General features: G+C 39.5%; 1 protein-coding gene and 1 long non-coding RNA gene across 5 annotated transcripts in view; one reads left to right on the top strand and one right to left on the bottom strand.

Annotated features, from left to right (window-relative positions):
* Nucleotides 1–24,806, top strand: part of LOC124142389 (IQ domain-containing protein H-like) — a 44,073-nt gene that overhangs the window by 12,109 nt on the left and 7,158 nt on the right. For 2 of the 3 annotated variants that reach the window (XM_048399629.1, XM_048399624.1), the window contains exons 9-20: nt 6,741–6,752; nt 8,586–8,719; nt 10,002–10,079; nt 11,999–12,107; nt 12,700–12,927; nt 13,461–13,611; nt 16,467–16,642; nt 17,365–17,637; nt 18,539–18,727; nt 20,415–20,535; nt 20,738–21,012; nt 23,150–23,329. In XM_048399629.1, coding sequence (XP_048255586.1) covers nt 6,741–6,752; nt 8,586–8,719; nt 10,002–10,079; nt 11,999–12,107; nt 12,700–12,927; nt 13,461–13,611; nt 16,467–16,642; nt 17,365–17,637; nt 18,539–18,727; nt 20,415–20,535; nt 20,738–21,012; nt 23,150–23,329 — 1,926 coding nt within the window. The remainder of the gene's footprint in view (nt 1–6,740; nt 6,753–8,585; nt 8,720–10,001; nt 10,080–11,998; nt 12,108–12,699; nt 12,928–13,460; nt 13,612–16,466; nt 16,643–17,364; nt 17,638–18,538; nt 18,728–20,414; nt 20,536–20,737; nt 21,013–23,149; nt 23,330–24,806) is intronic. The other variant, XM_048399627.1, reaches the window with a different exon arrangement.
* Nucleotides 725–6,094, bottom strand: LOC124140044. 2 transcript variants are annotated; one of them, XR_007222157.1, is made up of 4 exons: nt 5,919–6,094; nt 3,560–3,679; nt 2,749–2,871; nt 725–2,292 (listed from the first exon to the last, which is right to left on the bottom strand). It is a non-coding gene; the product is annotated as an uncharacterized LOC124140044 (long non-coding RNA). The 2 variants fall into 2 exon arrangements; XR_007222156.1 differs by lacking the exon at nt 5,919–6,094 and having other exon boundaries at nt 726–2,292; nt 3,560–3,962.

Raw genomic sequence — 24,806 nt, 5'->3', positions numbered from 1 at the left:
GTGTAAGATCTACATCGAAACGTTGCTACACTCATTGATGTTCTTCATCTGTAGATACAAGGAGACAATAAAATAGTGAAGCAGGCTGGAGATAATAACGTAATAATTATTTTTATGGCCTTATTAGTAAGTCAGTGAGTGAATATTGTTTTACGCCACATTTAGCAATATTCTAGCAATATCACGGCAGGGGACACCAGAAATAGGCTTTACGCATTGTAGCCGTGAGGGGAATCGAACCCGGGTCTTCAGCTTGATGAGTAAATGCTTTAGCCTCTGGGCTACCCTACCGCCCCTATGGCCTTTGTTTTGAGTAATAACTACTGGTGGACTGTTATGAACAAGTTTTCAATTTGTTGTGACCTAAATGATAAATATTTTTGTAAAGCTCTACCATATGATCAGTTTTGATAAGATGGTTCCATATGAATATGTATATATGTTGAAAGGTAAGTAAAGGTTGATTTACTGTGTAAGATGTTCTAGATATTGGAGACATGTAGACGAGTCCTTATTCACTTTTATGCCCATTGAAGTGTTACATTGGAGTCAGTATTTAGATATTTATGAAAAGACAAGGTGGCGGCATTTTTGACAAGTTTAAACATTCTTTTTTTCATCTTTGGACATGGGAAGATAATATCTGGCTCAGTTTGTTTAATTTTGGCATGAAAACACTGATGGTACGCAGACATGTTGGGACGAACGAGGACAGACAAAACCTAAGTTTTTTTCATATAAATCTGTTTTAATTCATTTGCATTTCGGGTAGTGGGTACAACTTGCCACCCAAAATGGGATTAATACATGTGAATATATCAATGTCTTGAAACTCTTTCAAGGTTAAAAAAAAATCAAAAAGTGTTGGGACAAACGGAGACAGACATGATGCTTTAAAATAGCAATTTACAAGAAAAATTAAATGTTCCCTGAAGTATGGAATGAAACATTACAAGTACATTAAGATATAATCAAACAATTAAAGGTTAATTACAACTATTTAAGCAGCACAAGACAAATAAAAATCAGGGTTTTGTGTCGGGACGAACAAAGGACAGACATTTGTGATGTCGGGACGAACAAAGGACAGACATTTGTGATGTCAGGACGAACAAAGGACATACAAAGCAAAACAGGATAAAATACAGTCTGCAAACCACTTTTATTTCATATTCCAAATCATACTGTGTGACAAGTCACAAATTCTACAATGGTGATGACGATGTATCTCAAAATAATTTCTAACTGGTCTATAACCATGGAATATTTTTCAATATAAACAACCCAATAAGGCTGTCCCATCGCCGGAAAATAACAGCTGTTCATTATTTCTGAATTAAATCATATGCATATCAATAATATCTAATTTAGCATAAAAATTCATGAAGTATCATGCAATTATGTCTTCTTTACAACCAACTATAAATGTGTCTACTTTGTAAAAAAAAATGCTTGTGCCTCATGGTATGCCCGAAATATGTTCTAGAAGAAAATTCTTTTGTTTCTAGATATTATTTTGACATTAAGTTACTAATTAACACACCAGGGTAATTACATTGTAATGAAGTTGTAATATATAGTGATAACACATTCCATTACTGTATTAATACATAATTTCATTCCAAGTACAATTGTTTATCGGTAGACAAGATTCCCAACAGCCTGGAATGTGGTTTGGGGTTTTCCAGAAATTAATGTGGGCAGGGCAGGAAGATATTTTCTAAGACTCAGGGACCCCACACGCCCATCAAATTTTAAAACTATAATGCTGTATGCAAGTTGTATATTAAAAATAACAGATTGTGGAATCTTGATATCCCCACCACTCATTAAATATTTTTAAATGTACATCCCAGCCCTCTCAAACATTCATTTAGGAATAACCCTTTATAATTTATATATTCAGTAACTGTTTGACAATTATTCATTGTACTGAATATTTTACAAACCACTTCAAATTGTTGATGAATTCAAAGTATTATCGCAAGACTTAATCAGGAAAAAACTGCGACACAATAAATTATTCCTAGGCAAAGCTGTACAATTGCTGCTATTTTGTATCCACATGAAAAATCATTTTAGAAAAATTAATTTAATTTAATTTAACTTTGAAAGTCTTCCACTGTGCAATTAAACATTAGCTATCCTGTATCTTGAATATTGTTTATCTCAATGACCAATATCAGTTTTGCCATACTCCTTTTTATGTTTATTCAGAAACTGGTTATTGGTGTCCTCTTGGTTCTTGATCTCGTAGTCCATTCTAAAGGTGGACAGGGCGTTAGTCATCTCCTGTATCAACAAGATATATATAATTGCATCACCAATAAAATGTTAAAAATTGAAGAACATTAACATACAAGGCAAGGCAATTCATAGTCCCTCATCGAAAGATAATAAGTCAATAATATATAGGTAAGGTGACCTACTTTAGTATGCTACACTTCACTTTTGCAAGATACACTTGTGCAACACATGGTAAAGTTTGGTGAAAATCGGTCCATTCATAGTGAATCTAATTTGCTATTTTGTTATTATCTATGTGCAGATGAAGATTATTGTTGAAATTGTTGTACAGCTCCAATGCACAGCACATGCTAACATATCTAACCATAAAAACAGTGTTTTCGGGGACTGTCCCTTTAAACAACATTATATTCATGACCAAAAACTTGAATTCTTTCAGTACAACAGTCAGAAATATGATGCAATATTTTGAGTTAGATAAAGTTCTATTAAATGTCCTACCTCAAATAATGTCCAATCAATTGCTATTCTGACGTCTTCGAACATGACAGTGTGGTGGATGTCCTTTGCCAGCCATCTTTGTTTCACTTTAGTGAAAAAAGTCACCCATGGCCAATCATCCACCTGTTGAAATCAAAATTATAATATATAATATGTATTTGCCACTTCAACATGATTTCATAAGCAAGCTGCACAGTTTAATTTTATTGAAGGATTCACGAAAGCAGACTGAAGACAGAAGACTGAAAATGTAAATATTGCCCCATGAACAACCAGGTTAATTTTAGATGGGGCTGCCACAAACTCGGCCAACTTTTCATTTGAACCCAGACCCAAATTTCCTGTGGATTTTGAGTTCTAGACTTAACCACTTTGCCACAGTGGTTCTTATAAGCAAAATATAGACTGTATAACTGAATTTAATTGTGATCTAGGAAGTATCAAGACAAGTAATAATTGTAATTTACCATGCTTTTACCAAAGTGAAGCACATCCATATAGTAAATATAAATTTGAAGTTTTGTTTAATATCCAGGTGGTATTTTATTTTTAAGATTAATTTATTAAGCATAAATGAGATTTTGTAATGATATTGTGTATAATTACTTCCCTTTGAAGGATGTGAGTTTCCATTTTGTTAAAAACCAAAAGTATATTGTTGAGTCCAATGTGATCATACTGATAAACAGAGAAATGGACCCATCTATTAATCTACTACATATCGGACTATATATATTTCCCTTGTTGACTTGGAGTAACTCCATCTTGTTTTTATATTGGAAAACACAAAGTTAATTCTGAAGTTTGTTACCTGTCAACTTGTTCAGGATTCATCCGACCCCTATAATCAGCTTTTCGCTTTCGTTCCTGTTCGATGTAGTCTTGGTCACCTTTTTTCAGCTGCCTCCCATCGCCTACACCTCTCACCATTCTAATGAGACCAATAAGTACATTCATTAATTTACAATAAAGCAAAATGCACTGTCAATAAACATATAGATCTATATTTTATTCATAAACAAACTAGGACAACACTTATATTCTGTTACGCCAAGCTAAAAAAACTGAAAAGGGGAGGGGGGAGATATTTTGATTTTTTATGAAATGTTCCCAGGATTAAGGAATAGGGAATTTTTTTATCATTATTTTTTTAATTTAAACTAACTTTTATAAAGCTTGATGTAGACCTACACACTTAAAATCCTAATCTAGGAAACGCACAACTAATTTTGTTCGGCCCTACTTTGAAAAATGTCAGCATTCAAATTAAAAAAACTATAATATAGTTTTGAATGAGAAATTTTTATATGGAGGTATAATTTTCTTTGAAACAGTACAGTTCTCAGGTTTTAATTTACAAAAAGTCATCCATCCTAACCTAAATTCATGTTCACATTTTTTCATGTCATTTATTGTTTTAACCCTTGTATGTAAATGTTTAACATGTTTTACATAGCCCCATGGAAGATTAAAGTAGCTCCAAGATATAAATGAGTCAATTAACTCTTTCAACACCAGTCAACCAGAAGTGTTTACTGCTGGGACACGATATAACTGGAATACTGTTAAAAGCGGCGTTAAACCCAACTCACTCACTCACTCACAAGTTCCCAGAGACTCTTGTGTGATAGATGAAGCCAACATTCATCAAAGAAGATATCTGCTTGTAAAATATATTTGCTGCTACATGTTATACATCAATTGAAAGGTCTGATCCTATAATCCTATATTTTATAAATATGAAAGTTATGTTTTTCACATTATTTAAAATAATGCATAAGTTTGTTGTAAATAAATAAAATGTAAGCTAACACGTAGTTAACATCCAGATTAAGGACCAAGGAAGCGAAAACTTGACGATTTTCGGCAAATATAAGATTTCATAAAATCCACTTACCCATTTCTGTTTTATTTTCATTGTTTACGTAATTGGAAAATCATTTTAAAAAGAATTATAAATAGTTTCTGTCATCACCCATTTCCCGATAACAGCGGCTGTCCGCTCAGTAACATGAAGAAATACCCCCGTTTTCGAGACTTCGTATGAATAACACGTTCGTTGAAGAATGGCATATGACACATCGCTGGAAAGCTTATTCCTCCATCTACACGCTCGTAACATGGTCTGGTTTTTGTTCCGTAGTTATAACAATCGATGTCATTGGAATAAAATTGGTTTCTTATGAGGCTTTCTTGCCGAAATCTGCTACAAGGTTCGCGATTAGCCAAATTAGAGCACGTGACCTAAGGCAGCCAATCAAATTACAGCTGTGATAACAAGTTCGTGTTTGGTAATTTTCAGAAGTTGACGAAAGATTTTCGTTAAATCGTATTATTCTGAACGTTTTAAGCAGGAAATCATGATATATATTAAAAATACGGAACTTCGTGAATGCATCGTGCTAGGTTATGAGCTGTGACAAAGATTTTTCATGCATATATTATGGCATTAAACATTGTGTCCGAGCCGAGAATTCAAGGCGATGAAAGCCGAGATGTCATTTGACTTGCATTACACGCGATACACGAACATATGGAAATAATAACCCATCTATGTAAGTTTGATTACTTTTATATATATTTTTGTTGATTTTATTTATTACTTTGTATAATATATTTAAAGATTTGTTTAAAACGTCTATATTTTGCTCTTTGACATGTTCGATGTGGACCCGTTGTGCGATAATTTTATTTTCAATAACATCACGGAAAATAGTGAATACTTTTTTAATTTATCGATGTAAAATGATAAATTGAAAAGGAATACGTATTTCCGACATTGTCAAATGTGATAGATTAAATAAATGAATGATATTACAGGTAGGTCCATAAAAATATATACTATTTTGCCCGACCGAAGTCGTCTGTCTACCAGTTTGTCCGACCGTCAGATAATATGTCCACTTGTTACGACCGACAATAAAATGTCTGTCTCAATGTTATGCCCGAACGAAGTAAGTCTGTCCAACTTTTTCTATGCGAGGCTTTGCGCAAAGCTTGTTCTTATTCATAGTGCGAAGCAAACTCTAGTAGTCGTGTTTAATTGTGTGTTTGAATTACTTTTCTAAAGTACTTGTGGCCGAACTGGTGAAAACTTGAACTATCGTATATAAATCGACTAATTCAATGTTCGCCCGTAACATTGGGTCGCCTGTAACATTTACACTTACCGAGACAGACGTGGAAGCATCCTTCTTCTTTGGCGCCATCTCTGCTGCTGACCAAATTTCGGCAATCATGTAATTCGTATCATGTGGAAACCAACCGGAACTTGGCAAATCCGATGACGGAATATAAACCAGATGACGTGTAGCGATCAGAAAAGTTAAATTATGATCAACAATTCGCCCGTAACAGTGGGACAGAGTTTTCTATAGACGTTTATGATTTGCATTTATTTTCTGTGGTTGCAAACCTGTTTTGATTTCATGTTTAGGTTTAACATACATTGATCACCAACTTTCATTCTGCTTCCGAAGTAACTTTCTGTGGTTTCACAATTCGTTACAAAATGATGTTTTTGTTCACCACCCATCGAGGACAGACATTGTTACGTCCGACACTTGTCAAATTAATTGTACATTTGTATTAATTTTTTTTTTTTTTCAATTTTTTTTTTATTGAAATCTGTTAAAGTACAAAGGTACCTGTTACATTCTGTTAAAATCGTACATTAATATTGAACTGAATGTGGAATACAGCCTACAGATTGGAGGTATGCACAGACATGTAACAAACAGAACTCAGAAAACACACTTGTTTTAATTTAAAAATTCTTTTATTTAATTTATATACATTGTTTAAAAAGCTCAAAATATGTTTACTATCTCCAAAATTCATGATGTATCCAATGTAGTTCAGATTTTGCAGATACTCTCCTTGGAATTAAATTTACAACTGTTTGAAATTCATAGGTATCAAAGTGGGCACTCTAGTGAATAAGGACTCAGACGTTAGATGACTAAATGTTGTGATGCCTATACACATTTCAGCTTCCACCATTGGTAAACACAAGTTGTCACCTGACTCTGACTGTCTGTGCTGTCTGCCACTGCATGCACAACACTGTAGCCACTGTCTGCCATGGGGGGAGGGGCTTCCTTAGTCTACCCTATCACTTCATTACAACATGGTGTCACTCTAAACTAGAAGAACTAAACTTCCAGGGGTAGAAACTAACAGTTTTTGTCCACTAGTCCTCATAATGATAACATACAGCAAAACCCTTAAAATTGGCCAATTTCTACTAGTCCTTAGGATACCTTTACCATTGGGCAATTTGGTAAGGACTAAATGGTAAAGGTATCCTAAAAAAAGGTAAAGGTAAAGGTAAGTGCCAATTTCTAACGCTGACTTCTACGAAAACCTGTGACTCTTTAGGATAGGTAAATAACAAGGGGGGATAACTCTCACACACTTAAGTGGCATGCCAACATATATATTTTTAGGACCTTGATGTCATAAATGTAAACTAGAGCAATACTTATCTGACATAAAAGTCTTGTCAGCACATGCCTGAGCTTCTAGGAATTTGGGTTGGGTTATAATTAAGATCAAAAGCAATGTTCAAAATTAAAGGGGGGCCCCAGGATCCTTGAAGTTGCTGCTGTAGTATTTGAATCTATTGCCCCTCTAATCTTTTTAGTTTTTTAACATCAGTTTTATAACAAGGACCACATTACTTTCAGGGTTAATTTCCCAAATACTGAAAAAGGGTAGTTCTGGATTCTACATTTCTTTCTAACTGTAGCCTCACTGTACAGAACATTATGCATGGGATTAGCCTTAGAGCTTAGTTGTTCCATATGTTCTCCTAGTGGCCCCTAGTCATAGTGGTAATGCATGCATGTTGGGTATTTCTCCTGTTCATGTTCCGTGTAGCATTGTAGATACTGTTGTATACCTATCTGTGTCTACTGTAGACGTTTTGTATGGTCCTGTGTCTGTACGCTCACGGACTATCTGCCAACTGTGTACATGACAAGAGCTGTCTCTCTTATTGTCACTGATCGCCTTTCCAGTTGAACCTTCGTTTGACCTGGTGTTCTTTCGGAGCTTGGCCTTTGCTTATAAATGAGATTTTGTTAAGTATTTATCTTATAAATGAATTTAAAAGATATCCACTTTCCAATAATATTACAACGCTTCACTACATATTTTGAATGGTTTATTTGGCATCAGAAATTAAAAATTAAAAAAAATTAAAATCTAGTTTATTAAATTTTCACCTGTTGCCAAGTCTTCACTGCTTCATTTTATCGCTGCTCTGTGCTGCATACTATTTCTTAAGTCTATGTTCAAGGCTATATTCTATTGACCTCTGTAAGTTGTACCAACTTCCTGGGTGCCATTACACACAGCGATCTTAGCGTTAAGGTTGTCATAGCTCTTATGCTTTAAGATTGAGCTACAACAGTTACACAACTAGCAGCAAGATAGCTTTTTGGAATGGCAGCCTGGTCATTAAAGTTGGAGAAGAAACTTCATGACAGTAAATTGGATTGATGTAATTTCCTAGTTCTGTAAAACTAATTTATAGTCTATTTTTATTCTTTTCATTTTAGATAAAATGATGTAATAGACTTATGTGAATAGACTGACTGAATAGATTTGTTTCTTTGTATCAAGAACATAGTTTTTTAAGCTAATTATAGTTGACTAGTAAAGATGCCTTTATAGCCTAGTCGCTCCAATTTCTAGATACAATTAAGGGTTGTAGTTTTGCCAAGCAACTAATAATTTTGTTTTAATTTTTGTATTAGTATAGTCAGTTGCGAACTATCAAACGAGAGGCAGACTTAGGATGTACCCTGCACCACCACCCATGTCTGTTTCAGCCTCCCCCGACGACGCCAGCCAGCGGGGACTTTAAGGCCCTCAGCCACAGGTTCGCTCTTCAGAACGGGAAGGTGCGGGACTCACAGCCCGAGTTTCTGGCCTTCAAACAGCACTACTGTCTGACCTGGGGCAGGTGAGTCACGGAGTACACAGCCACACAGTAAACTGTACCCGTACTTCATTAAAGAGGGTTGGTTATATATGCTGGTAGGGCTGGGATGAGTCCAATGTTACTACCCCTCTATTACCCTACCAGAGCGGTTGGGAGGCCTAGTGGTTAAAGCATTTGCTCATCACACCGAAGAACCGGGTTCGATTCCCGACATAGGTACAATGAGTGAAGGCCATATCTGGTGTCCCCCGCCATGATATTGCTGGAATATTGCTAAAAGTGACGTAAAACCATACTCACTCACCCACTCACTATTACCCTACCCTACCCGGGTACCTGCTTTAGGTCTCAAGAGATAGGTACAAAATGTCCGATTTGGAAAAGTTTGACCGTAGCCCTGGACAAAGTGTATTTAGATGCACGTAGAAATGAACTGGTCATGCATACATTGAAGTTGACTGAGGTTTTATCTTTATTCAAACATATCAAAGCCAGACTGAATGCATTCATGACAGAAAGAAATGCAAACATTAGTGACTTGTAGTCTAACCATACAGTTCTAGATCATTTTTGTCATTATACAATATATCGCGTGATTCCTGTGGGTACCCAGGTCCTACTCAGGACCCACCCAAACCGAGTACCAGAGATACCCATCCCAGCCCTACATGCTGGCGTCACTGCAGGTCTAGACATTGTGATGTATGAAACTAATTTGTATCCGTTACTGGAGTAATCATTAACATACATATTACAATTTCTTGTTTTCATTTCTCCATGTGAAGCAGTGTTAACAGATTACAAGTGTATTCTATTATTGAACTTTTGTTTTATATCACAAAACTCACCTTTAGCAGTGTCCAGCAACTGTGCATACATCATTAACCAGTCGGGGTGACCTCTTGTTTCTGGGGCTTTTCTAGGAGTCAATTTCCATAACTTTGTGTTGGAATTCAATTTGAGCATTTTGTAGATGTTTTTACATCTGTGCATACATTAACCAGTCGGGGTGACCTCTTGTTTCTGGGGCTTTTCAAGGAGTCAATTTCCATAACTTTGTGTTGGAATTCAATTACAGCATTTCATACCTGTTTTTACACATTTTATGCCCTTTTTGTTTTCTAAGAAGTTTTAACTCACCTTAAACAAGACATAAATAGTTTCCAATATTCAAGATAATTATATTTGTTTCATTTTGAAAAACAAATAACAGTAATATAGACTTTTGAGAGGAAAATGTTTAGTGTGTTCAGTATTTCTAAATAATCATTAGTTGTTGTGAATCATACTGTTATGTTTACAGCATAGTTTCAATGATCCGCCACCTGGAGAGACTGATGACGAAATACTCTGTGCCGGTCGCCTTCATCAGTGGAGACAAGTGAGTTCCTCTCGTCTCTGTACTACCCATATGTCAGAGCTCCAGATAAGCTGAGTATTTGCATAAAATACTCACAATTAACCACCATAACCCAGTTTGAGCTGCTTGTGTACAAATGTGCATGAAACCTATGAAAGACAGTCATACAACGACAGTGTGGTTTATCACCCAATGTAGCCTATTCAGATTGTGCTCCTGCAATCACAGAAAGATTTGCAGAAAATGTAACTCAATGCAGAATTGCAGAAAAATCACAGAATTTGCCTGTTTTATCAATCAATACACTAATTTAAATTTTCTCAAGCTTTTCTTTTGAATTTTGCACAAATGTGATTCAAACATACAAAATATGAATCCTGCAATAAAACGAAATTTGAAATGAATAATTCTCACTTTTAAAGTTCTTGTGGTATTATGACTACATAAACCATGTTTACATCTAACCAAAAATAAATATTGGTGACACTATGCATATTGTTTGCATAATTGTATGTGTTATCTAATGATAACTGTTTATTATGGCAGTTTGGGAAATTATTTCGTTTCGAATTTGGACGGGTAACCTGGGTACTTGGTTTCTTTTCGAAAAATTTAGTTTGTATAAATATTTTAGGGAGAAATGGGTTTTTTACCACAGCATTTACTGCAGAATTTTTGTAATTTTATCGCAATATGTTGATAATTTTATGCAGAATTCGTCTTGGACTGTAATTGTTACATAGACATGTATGGCTGTTGTGAGCTTATGACATATGTGAGACACTTGGGGCATCACATGCACATGTGCAAATTAGGTTTTAAGCAGAATTGTGTTTGAAGACGGTTCACTCATTGGTTAAAAATACCCAATTGACTGGACCCAAAGGAGTAAAAAGCTGATATGTTCGATGTAGTTCCAAACATTGATTGTCCTGGGAATTTCTATAAACAGGAAAACAAATTGTATGCAAAATTATGAATATTATAGAGTCAAAAGAGAGAGGAGGCTTTGAAGGTCACAGTGTTCATTCAAAAGGACAAAGATCTGTTGTATTCCCTGTTTGTCAAGTGGGGTCATGCATGGGCCACTCATATAGGATGTTACAATTGACTGTGCAGAGTTGCTTCCCTTAGGTGTACAAGGGTTCTTTGATTATTGCCCTGATCATGCACCTTGGTATGTCAGCACCACATCGGTTCCCGAGGATTTTGTTGGACTGGCATGCTTTTGTTAATTTCAGCTCTGTATTTCAGCCCTGTGAACCCTAATTCGGTCATCTAAGGCGCTGCAATTTGCTGTGCAGAGTTGCTTCCCTTGGGCATGCCAGAAATCTATGGTCATGGGTTCAAATCCCAGTTTGCCCCAATTATGTTTCTAGGTCAGTCAGCACCAAACCAGTGCTCGTGGGATTTACCAAATTGGTAAAGGTCTGAGACCTTTATTGCTTAGGGCTTTCTTCCCACATCAAGCTAACGTTCACGCTGTGATAGAACTGGAATACTTTTCAAAGCAGCATTAAACCCAAGTCCCTCACTCACTCATACAACATTGTTGTCATAATAGCATGACTATATGGATAGAGTCTGCTCAGACGGCCCCGTCATACCTAAAGACTTTTAAAAATGGTACTTGTTACCTTGCCTGGTGCTCAGCATCAAGGGGATGAAACAAGTCTGGCTGGCTCAGAGTCAGTATATTGTGTCTAAGTGGGGTATTGTGGCATGGTATCTTAGTGGGCTAGCACTATAAAACTGGCATTAGTCCGAATCAGTGCAGGCAGCCTCACACACACACATGTATGCACATCACTATGTTAATGCAGCACTCTTAAAGGCAGTATGACACCCCATTTCAACTCACCTCATAATCATCAATATCATCAATAGGACTGTCAGTCCAGCAAGATAAAATGTTGTAGGCTGTGACTCTATATCCCCAGACTGGCCGATCTGTCCATGGAGTTTGAGCTGGAGCGACCCCCGACTGTGGAGGACCTGCTGACAGTGATAGTCAACCGGGAGGACGTGGAGGCCATCATACGTAGGCCGGTGTGTAGTAGCTTAAACGCAGTAACTGAAATTCTCAGCTGTGTGAGAAGTATGTAGCAGGCTAATTGTATCTTCATTTGCATTGAGGGTAACCTGCTGTGCAGAGTTGCATCCCTTGGCAGTGCCAGGATGTGCTTCTCATGGTTCAAATCATAGATTTGCCCTAGTTATGTTTGTTTTAACTGTCAACACGATACCCGAGTTTGTGTGTTTCAACGACCAATGAATGGGGTTTTCTCGCACCTTGAGGAAGTTCAGTGGTCTGCATCAAGAGTAAACTCAAAATCAATGTTTGAACTAAGTCTGTTCACTACTGCTCCATCTCTGAAAACAAATTTAACAAGTGTATGGCATAGTAAACATCACCCAGGGCACTTATTATGATGAATGTGGTATCTTGTTTCTCACTAGTGCCAGGCATACATGATCCTGAACATACAGATAATAAAGCAGTGTCATTTCTTCATTGATGATAATTTATAGCAATGCTTACACTTTCACAGAAAATGTCCTAATATTGATCCAATGAAGCGATAGCTTCCAAAAATGTCCTTTGAAGATGTTAGTATTTGTGAGGGAAGATATTTTTCAGGGTCGTCGCTATCTTGGTTACAATGGCCAGCAGGTGGCTGCCACTCATATCCAGGCATCATGGCGCCGGTACAAGGACAGATCCGTGTACCTGGACTACCGGCGCCACAAGTGGGCTGCAGGTGTGATTGCAATCTCCTGGATCATGCACATCAAGATGGTGAAGGTCCGGCAGCAGCTGAAACAGACCCGACTAGACCAGCTGGAGAGCTTCAAGATGAGGTCAAAGGTGAGTGGAGACACCAAGAAGGCCCAAAGATAACCTTCAGGCCAGACCAATCTCATTACTAAATAAAGATCCACCTGTCCAGTGTTTGACACTGACCAAATATGTCAGTGGTCCAAAGGACAACCATATTGAAAAATCTACTGGTCCTGTTGAATCTCTTCTGGGCACAATGGTCCTGACCAAAAAGGGTTTGTGCAATTAGAATGAGAAATCATCCAAGAAAGTAACCACTGTACCATGCAGGGTTGTTCCTAAGTTGCTGGTTTTGCGTGATTATACGTGATTTCAAAAGTCGCACAAGCTGTGGTTCCTTTGTATACACAAGTATACACAAGACCAGCCTTTATCTAATTTTAGTTGTCCTTACGACCAGCGGATCAGTGTTCGTGTCGAACACTACCTGACAATGTTAAGTCTTTTAAACATTTTTTCTTGAAATCTGTAACAGGATATGATATTGTTATTGTATGTAGAAATAACTATAAAATCTTTTGAAGAAAGAGTGTAACAAGGTAATCTGCTGTGGTCTTCAGAAATTTGCCTCATCCTGGGATCGGATCAAGATGTCCAAGCGTGTGGTCATCCATCTGCCATCTCTTGGACTGATCCAGAGTATCCGGGACAGTATACACGAATTTGGGATCCGCCAGAACACCCAGATGGCCAGGCTGTGTGACATCAGAGGTGGGTCGTCGTCCGTACTGTTGCTTCTAACTGGTGGGGAGTCAGAGGTAGGACTTTGTCAGTACTGTTGTTTCTAACCGGTGGGGAGTCAGAGGTAGGACTTTGTCAGTACTGATGTTTCTAACCGGTGGGGAGTCAGAGGTGGGTCTTTGTCAGTACCGTTGTTTCTAACCGGTTGGGAGTCAGAGGTGGGTCTTTGTCAGTACTGTTGTTTCTAACCGATGGGGAGTCAGAGGTAGGACTTTGTCAGTACTGTTGTTTCTAACCGGTGGGGAGTCAGAGGTGGGTATTTGTCAGTACTGTTGCTTCTAACCGATGGGGAGTCAGAGGTGGGTCTTTGTCAGTACTGTTGCTTCTAACCGATGGGGAGTCAGAGGTGGGTCGTCGTCAGTACTGTTGTTTCTAACCAGTTGGGAGTCAGAGGTGGGTCGTCGTCAGTACTGTTGTTTCTAACCGGTGGGCAGTCAGAGGTGGGTCTTTGTCAGTACTGTTGTTTCTAACCGATGGGGAGTCAGAGGTGGGACTTTGTCAGTACTGTTGTTTCTAACCGGTGGGGAGTCAGAGGTGGGTCTTTGTCAGTACTGTTGTTTCTAACCGGTGGGGAGTCAGAGGTGGGTCTTTGTCAGTACTGTTGTTTCTAACCGATGGGGAGTCAGAGGTGGGACTTTGTCAGTACTGTTGTTTCTAACCGATGGGGAGTCAGAGGTGGGACTTTGTCAGTACTGTTGTTTCTAACTGATGGGGAGTCAGAGGTGGGACTTTGTCAGTACTGTTGTTTCTAACCGATGGGGAGTCAGAGGTGGGACTTTGTCAGTACTGTTGTTTCTAACCGGTGGGGAGTCAGAGGTGGGTCTTTGTCAGTACTGTTGTTTCTAACCGATGGGGAGTCAGAGGTGGGTCTTTGTCAGTACTGTTGCTTCTAACCGATGGGGAGTCAGAGGTGGGTCTTTGTCAGTACTGTTGCTTCTAACCGGTGGGGAGTCAGAGGTGGGTCTTTGTCAGTACTGTTGTTTCTAACCGGTGGGGAGTCAGAGGTGGGTCTTTGTCAGTACTGTTGTTTCTAACCGGTTGGGAGTCAGAGGTGGGTCTTTGTCAGTACTGTTGTTTCTAACTGGTGGGGAGTCCGAGGTGGGTCTTTGTCAGTACTGTTGTTTCTAACCGATGGGGAGTCAGAGGTGGGTCTTTGTCAGTACTGTTGTTTCTAACCGATGCAGTCAGATGTGGGTATTTGTCAGTACTGTTGTTTCTAAATGGTGGGGAGCCAGGGTAAGAATGTAAGTCCCCAGCAACCCCACGTTTTGTCGTAAGAGGCAAGCAAATGGATCGAATGGTCAGGCTTAGTGACTTCGTTGATTGCAATTGATCGTGTCCCAATTGCATGGCTCAATGCTCATGATGTCAGTCACTGGATTTTCTGGTCTAGGCTAGATTATTTACAGACCACTGTGATATAGCTGGAATATTGCTAAGTGCGGCATTAAACAAACAAACAGTTGTTTCTAATAAAAATCTTATACAACAGACAAAGAGTGTCAACTATTCACTTAACACATGTATAGTGAAACTTTGTGACAATGGTTGTCCATCATCTTGTTACGTAGGTTCCTTCAGCTAAGCTGATCATGGCACGTTTCAACTGGTACATCTTCACTGCATCCTACTCATCCTCTATATCTCCAGGGCTTGGTAAACAGAGTCCAAACCCCAGGATCCATTCCCAGGGTTCTCGCGATCTAAAATTACCCACCCTTGATTATCATTAGCCAATTTGAATGCGAGTTACAAACCAACGTTAATTTTGGGTTGGCAGAAATTCAACATTGAAATCTTTTTGATGGAAAGTATGTCTGTCTTCATGTCCATTAAAACTGGTACTGGCCTTGGTTTCTCATCTTCCCGAGGCAAGTGAGTTAACTGACTATAAAAGTCCAGTTTCCACCCTTGCCGAACTAGGCTGGTATTATGGTGTTACATTTTGGCTGGACTAACGAGTCTATGCATAGTCCAATCAAAATCGCGCACCGAAACCGAAATCCGGTTCGTAAAGTGTCATGCAGATTTCGGTCGACTGCAGGATTTGCAAAGCATGTTCACCGCTAACTCGTTGTCAACAGATATTTTCTAAATCTTTTCATGTTTTTAATCAAGGTGCTCACGTGATTTGATGCACTTCGCGATGTAAGACTCGTTTTATCACAATATAGATCTTGATTATCGACCAAATCGCCTTGACTGGGCGCCACCGTTTTGTTTGAAGCAAATGCAAGTGATACAAGAGCTGGAATCTGATTGGTCAATAGGAGAGGTATGGAAAGGACATAACTCGTAATAGCCACTGGTGGCGCTACGATCGAGCCCAGGAATTCCAGCCTAGTTCAGCAAGGGTGGAAACTGGAGTTTTAAAGTCAGTTAACTCTCTTGCCTCGGGAAGATGTGGTTTCTAGGCACCTCCTTTACTCCTTTCCTTTTTATCCCCCTAGTTTGAAAAACGGGGGGGGGGGGGGGGGGGGTATAGTTATCAACCAGTCCACATGATAACATTATACATTGAGTGACATTTGTAATTCTAACTACAAAGAATGAATGTTTTTTTCCAATTTCAAGCATGTGACATTGTATCAATCTAGACAGTTTTTAGTTTGATTAAAAATTAATACGTGTTACATATATGGCTATAGGTAGTCGTATTTGAAGTAGGTGAAATATTGATTATCATTCGCTAATTCAATATCTTTCTTGCATCTTCACTCAACCAATGTCTGCCCAAGGCCAGTTCATGGGGTCTCTGGAACACACCTAGCAAGCTATGGGATGTAGTGAGAGATTATCTCACATATAGGCTGTCTCTGCTTCAGATCCCAATGTTGATGTAATCTTTGTGTCCCCCGTGCCTCTGAGTGATGAGACGCTACAGTACTACTTCAAACTGCTGGGGCTTAAGTCGGCCGTAGACAGTGGTGTGGTCGAGGACCAGTGTGACATGGCAGAGAGGTACAAGATCATCGTTCCCGAGGCCATCAAGAGTTTCCCAGTAAGTCCCCCAGCAGACCCTGTCTCCACATCCATCATGCCATGTAACTGTAGTCCTCACAGCCAGGGCTGGAATAACACTTAGTCTTTGTATGTGATTTTGATAGAAACAAATAACTTGAAAAGGAGCCTCATAGTCTGTCATACAAGTCTGTAATGTTTGGCAAGTCTAGATCACTGCAGTACAAGACGTGCATCTCTGGGCTCCTTTTTATTATTTTTTTATTTAGATAATTAAACAACTGGGTTTTTTCTGTAAGATATGTTCATTTCAGAGACTAGGTGTTTTTCTAGGAGCCCCAGTGTAATGGGAGATTGAGCCTGAACCTGTGGAAAATCTAGACTTGCTTTGTTTAGAGCTAAAGCATTACAGTAAGGGGCTGGGCTGGAGGGAAAATAATATGGTTCAGGGACTGTGAGGCAGACTAAGCCAGGGCCTGTTCACCGTTTAGTTTACATTTTGTATCTATCAAGGAAGAATTGCTGATATCTGATATTTCACAACTCAGATGAGGCTCGGGGAGTTGGTTGATTGTCTGTCATCGTACACTGATGGAGTGAATCATTGCTCACAATATCAATCCCTGAATTGTCTGTCTCGATTATATACAGGCTGTCGTCATATTGCTTGAATATTGCTGGGTGCTTAAACAGCAAACAGACAGCTTGCAAAAAGTCCTCCCTGCAGCTTAGAGAGTCTGACCTGAACGGCTTCCATTTCAGACTCATCGGATGTGTCTTGCCACGCTGCTCAGATACAGCCCGGAGACACTGAAGAGGATCAAGAACCTGATCCGTGGCCGTGAAGCGTTCATCGTGACCGGGATCCCCCACAAGGATGACCTGGCCGTGGCTGACATCCTGGATGTGCCGATCTTGTCACCAGAGCCAGATGTAGCTCACCTGTACTCAACCAAATCAGGGAGTAAGAGGATCTTCAACAGTGCTGGGGTGGACGTCCCACCCGGAGAGTACGATATCTACAGTCTCGGTCAGGTGGGTGGACTAGAGGAGGTAGCCTCTGTATGCATGGCCAAATGTATTTCATTCACTGTTAAGGCCATCAATATCGTCTTGTTTGGATGATTTAAGTTTTTTATTTGAAGCAAGGTGGATGTGTGGTATAGGATGAGGCAGTGACAATCCATACAAAGGTTCATTGTAAAATAATGATAAGTGTGTCACTAACTTAACTGGAGCTTAGGTCAGTTGTCATGGAAACATAATGTCCTCCATTGTCTGCTGATACCATTGCATTCAAAAGTGACACCCTGTTCTGTCTGTATAAACAGAAACTTCTATAAAACATGAGTGATTTGTATTTTAAATGTGTTTATAGAAATGATGGATTTCTTATGGGTGTCTGATGCTGTAGTCCCCAAAAGAAACTCTCAGACATCAAATAGTAAATAAGACTGGCAATTCTAAGTACCGTATTCGACGTAATAAGCGCCCAGCTCTAATAAGCGCCCACGGCGATAGTTGTTAATATATTGGCAAGTGAACAATCCCAATTAGCACCCCTTCCGATTGAACAATGTACACAAGACTTATTTATTCGTGTATAATACGCACTCGTGTGTTATATGCACCCTTAATTATGGGCAATTAAATTCTTGAAAAATATATCTGTCGTGTATAATACGCACAGACTTTTCTTTTGTATCATTTCAGGCTGTAGGCATAAACAACGAAATTACGATCTTTCAACTCTCTTTTTTCCACCAAAATTCTATTCTAATAAGAGGCCCCTTTTTCTAATTTTGAGAGCGCCCTCGGCGCTTATTACGTCAAATACGTAACTCAAATTGTCATCTTCAAAGGGAAAATGATCCAAATCTAATTAAGCTAACAGCCAGGTAAAGCCAGGTGAATGTCAGCTTGTGTGTTCCCACAGCTTCACGAGTGCCTTGCCCAGCTGGTCACAGAGAACCTGACAGTCAAGCGCTGGCTGTTCAAGCTAGATGATGAGTTTGATGGCCGTGGTATTGCCTACTGTGACATCGCCGGCTACCTCAAGTGCCACAACTGGGCTCTCAAGGAGTCACACCGGTATGGAGAAAAGTGGAGCAAGAAGTGGGCACAGGTCAGTCAGAAGCCGGACAACGGGAATATAGGGGTCATTTATGTACAAAAACATGTCTTGTATTTTGTCAATTAGGTTTACTCGGCTCCGGACCCTTTAAGTACAGGCAACCAGTGAGTATAATATGTTCTGAGATTGTCACTGGAGTTATCTTTGTAACTTGTGGGTTTGGAAATTACAATTTTGTCAGACACAAACAGATGAAACTAGTGTTCAGGATCATCGGAGATACATGTATACCAATTGTCTGTGTGAGACATCACTGTTGGATTCTGCCGGGTCCACAGAGGTATGTCGTCTTACATTTCCTATTGTTTACCCCGTGGAGAGTCCAGGTTGGAATTGGTCCCCAGCAACCTATGCTGGTTGTAAGAGATGACCAAGTGGGTTGATTTGTCAGACTCAGTGACTGGGTTGATTGCGTGTCATTGTACCCCGACGTTGTGGATCATTGCTCATTATATCAATCACTGGAATGTCTAGTCCAGACTCTGTTATTTACAGGCTGTAGTGCATAATTTTTGTCTGTCAATGTTCGTCTCACATGTCTGTTTTTGTCTGTCAGTGTTCGTCTCACATGTCTGTTTTTGTCTGTCAATGTTCCTCTCACACGTCTGTTTTTGTCTGTCAGTGTTTGTCTCCCACGTCTGTTTTGTCTGTCAATGTTCGTCTCCCACGTCTGTTTTTGTCTGTCAGTGTTTGTCTCCCACGTCTGTTTTTGTCTGTCAGTGTTTGTCTCCCACGTCTGTTTTTGTCTGTCAGTGTTCGTCTCACACATCTGTTTTTGTCTGTCAGTGTTTGTCTCCCACGTCTGTTTTTGTCTGTCAATGTTCGTCTCACACATCTGTTTTTGTCTGTCAGTGTTTGTCTCACACATCTGTTTTTGTCTGTCAATGTTCGTCTCACATGTCTGTTTTTGTCTGTCAATGTTCGTCTCACATGTCTGTTTTTTGTCTGTCAATGTTCGTCTCACATGTCTGTTTTTGTCTGTCAATGTTCGTCACACACGTCTGTTTTTGTCTGTCAATGTTCTTCTCCCACGTCTGTTTTTGTCTGTCAATGTTCGTCTATCATGTCTGTTTTTGTCTGTCAATGTTCATCTATCACGTCTGTTTTTGTCTGTCAATGTTCGTCTCACATGTCTGTTTTTGTCTGTCAATGTTCGTCACACACGTCTGTTTTTGTCTGTCAGTGTTCTTCTCCCACGTCTGTTTTTGTCTGTCAATGATCGTCACACACGTCTGTTTTTGTCTGTCAATGATCGTCACACACGTCTGTTTTTGTCTGTCAATGATCGTTTCCCATGTCTGTTTTTGTCTGTCTATTATCGTCTCCCACATCTGTTTTTGTCTGTCAATGTTCGTCTCCAACGTCTGTTTTTGTCTGTCAATGATCGTCTCCCACATCTGTTTTTGTCTGTCAATGATCGTCACACACTTCTGTTTTTGTCTGTCAATGATCGTCACACACGTCTGTTTTTGTCTGTCAGTGTTTGTCTCCCACGTCTGTTTTTGTCTGTCAATGTTTGTCTCCCACATCTGTTTTTGTCTGTCAGTGTTCGTCTCCCACGTCTGTTTAAGCCTGTCCGTGTTTGTCTCCCACGTCTGTATTTGTCTGTCAGTGTTTGTCTCCCACGTCTGTATTTGTCTGTCAATGATCGTCTCCCACGTCTGTTTCTATGTATCAGGAAGCTGCTTACATCAAGATCCATGCTGAGATCCCAGATGTCCTCTCTGAGCATGGGACACCCATCAACACTGACATCTACAAAACATGGGACACATTTCTGGAAGCATTTTTAAGTCAAGGTACAATAATTCAGTCTTTTCATCCCGCAATGGCTTTGGTCAGGTTCTACATGTTTTATTGTAAAGAATAAAATATTTATCACAAAAGCATCACAGATGTCATCAAAGTTTCTTTTATCATTTTGGACTTGGTTAGTTTACAAATGTAAGGTCAGCCTGCTCACTGACAAGCTAATGAGAAGATCCTCCTTGTTATCACCAGGTGGCGTGATTGAAGCATGTCCACCTTCTGAGAGCATCACGTGTGTCACGGTCGACATGATGATTGAGCCCAGCGGCGTCATCAACATTCTCACGTGCGGAGATCAGATCCACGCGGAGACGCCCTTCTCCTGCTGGGGCCTGTCCCTCCCTCAGTCTTCCATTGAGCCCGACACTCTCAACACGGCATGTTACAAAGTGGCCGAGGCATGCAAGTCCAGGGGCATTGTGGGATATTACACCATAGATTTTGTCACATTTATTGATGGAAAGACGGTAGGTTAAATGTTTTGAATCTCTGCCTATATTCTCAATTTTTTAGAATTCTTACAAACAACCAACTTTAGGCATTGCTTGACCATTTACTTACCCATTCAGTTTGCGGTCTTACCAGCACTTTTTGAAACTAATTTTTCTTTCTGCATTTTTTATCTGGTTGGAGAGTTTTCAGGTGCTCCTTCTTCAGACATGCTCCAGTGTTAGAGCAGGATCTGGTTAATTATCTCAGTCAGAGTCCATATATAGTGAAGGTTGTTTAACCAGACTACATTTTTGCCAGAAACTGCTCCTTTGGACCATCTTTTTGAAGAACACAATACCGTATATGACCGCGGATAAGCCGACCCCGTAGATAAGCCGAGGTGTTAATTTGACCATTGAAATACGAAAGAAAATGATATGACCCGCAGATAAGCCGAATCAGGAATTGAAAGACAAAAAACACTGCGGACTGAAAGACATGTGCCGGTACTCGCAGATATTCAAAAATATAAGATGAAAAACGTTGTAATTATATTGAAAAAGTCATTATTATTTCTAATAAAGATTTAACAAACCAGTCATCCACTTTCATAATGTGGGAAGCTGTTTCTCATGGGGTTTTTTAATCTCATAATGATCGTTATATGTTGCCATCAACAACCAAGCGCCATTTTGTGAGTCTTGTGAAAATACTATCATGAAAGTGTATCCCGTGGATAAGCCGACCCCTTTCTACAGAATCTTTTTTCTGATCCTCAAAATTCGGCTTATACGCGGTCATATACGGTACCTAATTAAAGGACATTATCCTCAACCTTGATTCAGTAAATCGATAATTGATTATCCAGATTATTTCACTGGAAATGACTGTCCAGTTTAACAGGGTTTCACTGTGCATCGGTGTAACGTTACGTCAAGGGGAGGAATATTTACGAGTGTAATGTGAATAGGATGGTTTTCATGCTGCTGATTGAAGTACAAGGATCATTGATGTTCAGGATTTGTAGTTATGAACAGGAATATGAAGAACAAGGAATATGTTTTTGTCCTAGCATGTCATTGAACATTCAACTTAACAATGACAAGTAAACTTGGACATCAGTTTCTTCAAGTCCACAATTTCTTCCAGCAATCATAAAACAACTCATTCAGTAAATCAGTTATCAAGTAGGCCATATTCAGAACCATGAATGTTGTAAACACATCTCCCTGGTGAAATCACTAGACAAGCAAGGTCAAGAGCAGATGATTCTGTCTGCATGTACGTATCATCATGGCACCAGCATGATAATTTTCCTCAAAACAACATAATGAACATAAGGAAGAGAATATATGGATGTCAACTTCCTTATTGTGAGGAACGCCCGGAGTGCGGAAGGTCCGGTGTTCGATCCCCGGCCGCGTCAGACCAATAGACGTTAAAAGATGGTACTTGTTGTTACCCTGTCTGGCCCTCATCATTAAGGGGCTAAAACAAGGACTGGTCGGCTCGAAGTCAGTATACTGTGTCTGAGTGGGGTTTTCATGTTAAACTGCGACATGGTATCTCAGGAGGCTAACACTATAAATCGGCATCAGTCCAGACTAGTACAAGCAGCCGCACACACAAACACACACACATGCATGCACATCGCTATATAAGTGCAATAATCTTGGACGCGACGTTAAACCCAATTTCACCTAACCTATTGTGAGGAACACATCGTTTTGGAGTATATGCTTACTCCTTCATCAGGTGAATGAATGCCATGAGGCAGAGAATATATAAATGTACATGTAAGGACAACAATATTAATAAGATAACAAAAGGTGGAAAATAACAAAGTGTAGAAACTAACAAGGGAAGCCAACAGATGATTGGCGCTGAAGGGTGATTAGGGCTGATAGGCGGTGGGTGTTATTAGCACTTCTCTGCCTCATGGCATTCATTCACCTGATGAAGGAGTAAACATATTCTCCGAAACATTGTGTTCCTCATAATAAAAAAGTTGACATCCATATATTCTCTTCCTTATATGTATCACTTCTAAATGCCTTTCAAAGACCTACCATAGTGAAGAGCTGACAGGATTAACAGATGGGTCTTTTGTTCATTTGATGATCAATGTAGTGTCTGTGAAACACTGATGTGTCCCTTGTCCTGTGGGTTCAGATGGAACAGAGGCTGTGGGCCCTGGACTTGAGTCTCCGATACAGCGACACCCTCGCCATGTTCCAGCTGGTGTGCTACGTCACTGCCGGCTCCCTCGACACCGACACACACACACTCAACGTCTCACCAAGCAAGACAGACAAGAAACCCAAACGCCGGAGACTGCACGGGCAGGAGGAGGTAAGTACATTCAGTTTGTTTGTTTGTTTAACACTGAACTCAGCAATATTCCAGCTATATGACGGCGGTCTGTAAATAGTTGAGTCTGGACCAAACAATCCAGTAACTGACATCATGAACATCAATCCATGCAATTGGGATACGACATGCATCAACCAAGTCAGCAAGCCTGACCACCCGATCCCGTTAGTTGCCTTTTACAGCAAGCATTGGTTGCTGAAGACCTATTCTACCCGGATCTTCACGGGTCTGCTTATACATACATTTGTCATACAATGTATAGTGTTATCGATGCAACAAACCATTCCCATAAACTTGGTATCACTCTCCGATAAATATGCAAACGAAATTGCCTGGCGGGAACTACTTTTAAGCCCCATAATCAATGTCTTCTTGATCAAATAAGTTTAGATTGGGTGTTTCCTGATGTGTGGGTGTTTTTGTAGACAAACATGGCGGCAAATCATTTGGCACTATATTATAAGTGAAGAGATTCACTCAAACATTGCATTCATATGCTTCTTAAGTTTCTTGATTGTGTGAAAATAAGTCTAAAACATTGATTATTTGTGTAAGAATAAAACATATGTATTATGCTCACCATTCCATTCGATTTGACCTGTGAAGATCCGGGGTAGAATAGGTCTTCAGCAGCCTATGCTTGTCAAAAGAGGCAACTATGCTTGTTGTAAGAGTGACTAACAGGATTGGGTGGTCAGGCTTGCTGACTTGGTTGATGCATGTATTCGTATCCCAGCAACAATATTCACTCACTCACTTTGACTCAATATTGTTATACATACATGTATCATTGCTGACCATCTTATTCTAGGTTCTACATTTTCTACATGACTATAAAAGTTTTACCAACATTATGTAAATTCATTGTTTTTTTCAGTAATTTCTGTTGTCAAAATGATAATCCTTTTAAGTACATAGCAACTAGGGCTGGGACAAGTCCAAATTTACTTCCCGGGTACCCACCCACTATTACCCGACCCTACCCGGGTACCTGCTGTAGGTCTCAAGAGATAGGTACAAACTGTCCGATTTGACCATAGCCCTGGCAAAATGTATTAAGATACACGTATAAAACGACCTGGTTATGCATACACTGAAATTGATGGAAGTTTCATCTTTATTCAAACATATGGAAGTCAGAAGGAATGCATGCATTGTCACAAAGAAATGCGAACATTTGTGACTTGTAGTGTAAGCATAGAGTTCTAGATAAGTTTTGCCATTAAACAATATACCACATGACTAACCACGGGCCTGGGTAGTCCTGTGGTACCCAGGTCCTGCTCAGAACCCATCCACCCCCATTACCCAAATTACCCATCCCAGCCCTAGTAGCAACTACGATATTTGAAAAACTGTTACTCAGGACCCATATGCACGATGCAATCTAACCATGTACCAGATGTATGAATGCTCTGGAGATAACTTGCCTTTCTGTTTGTTCTCTGAGCTGAAT

This window comes from Haliotis rufescens, unplaced genomic scaffold (assembly GCF_023055435.1).
Source record: "Haliotis rufescens isolate VD_foot unplaced genomic scaffold, xgHalRufe1.0.p SCAF_1, whole genome shotgun sequence".
Lineage (NCBI taxonomy): Eukaryota > Metazoa > Mollusca > Gastropoda > Lepetellida > Haliotidae > Haliotis > Haliotis rufescens.
This window is presented reverse-complemented; position numbering and strand designations above follow the sequence as displayed.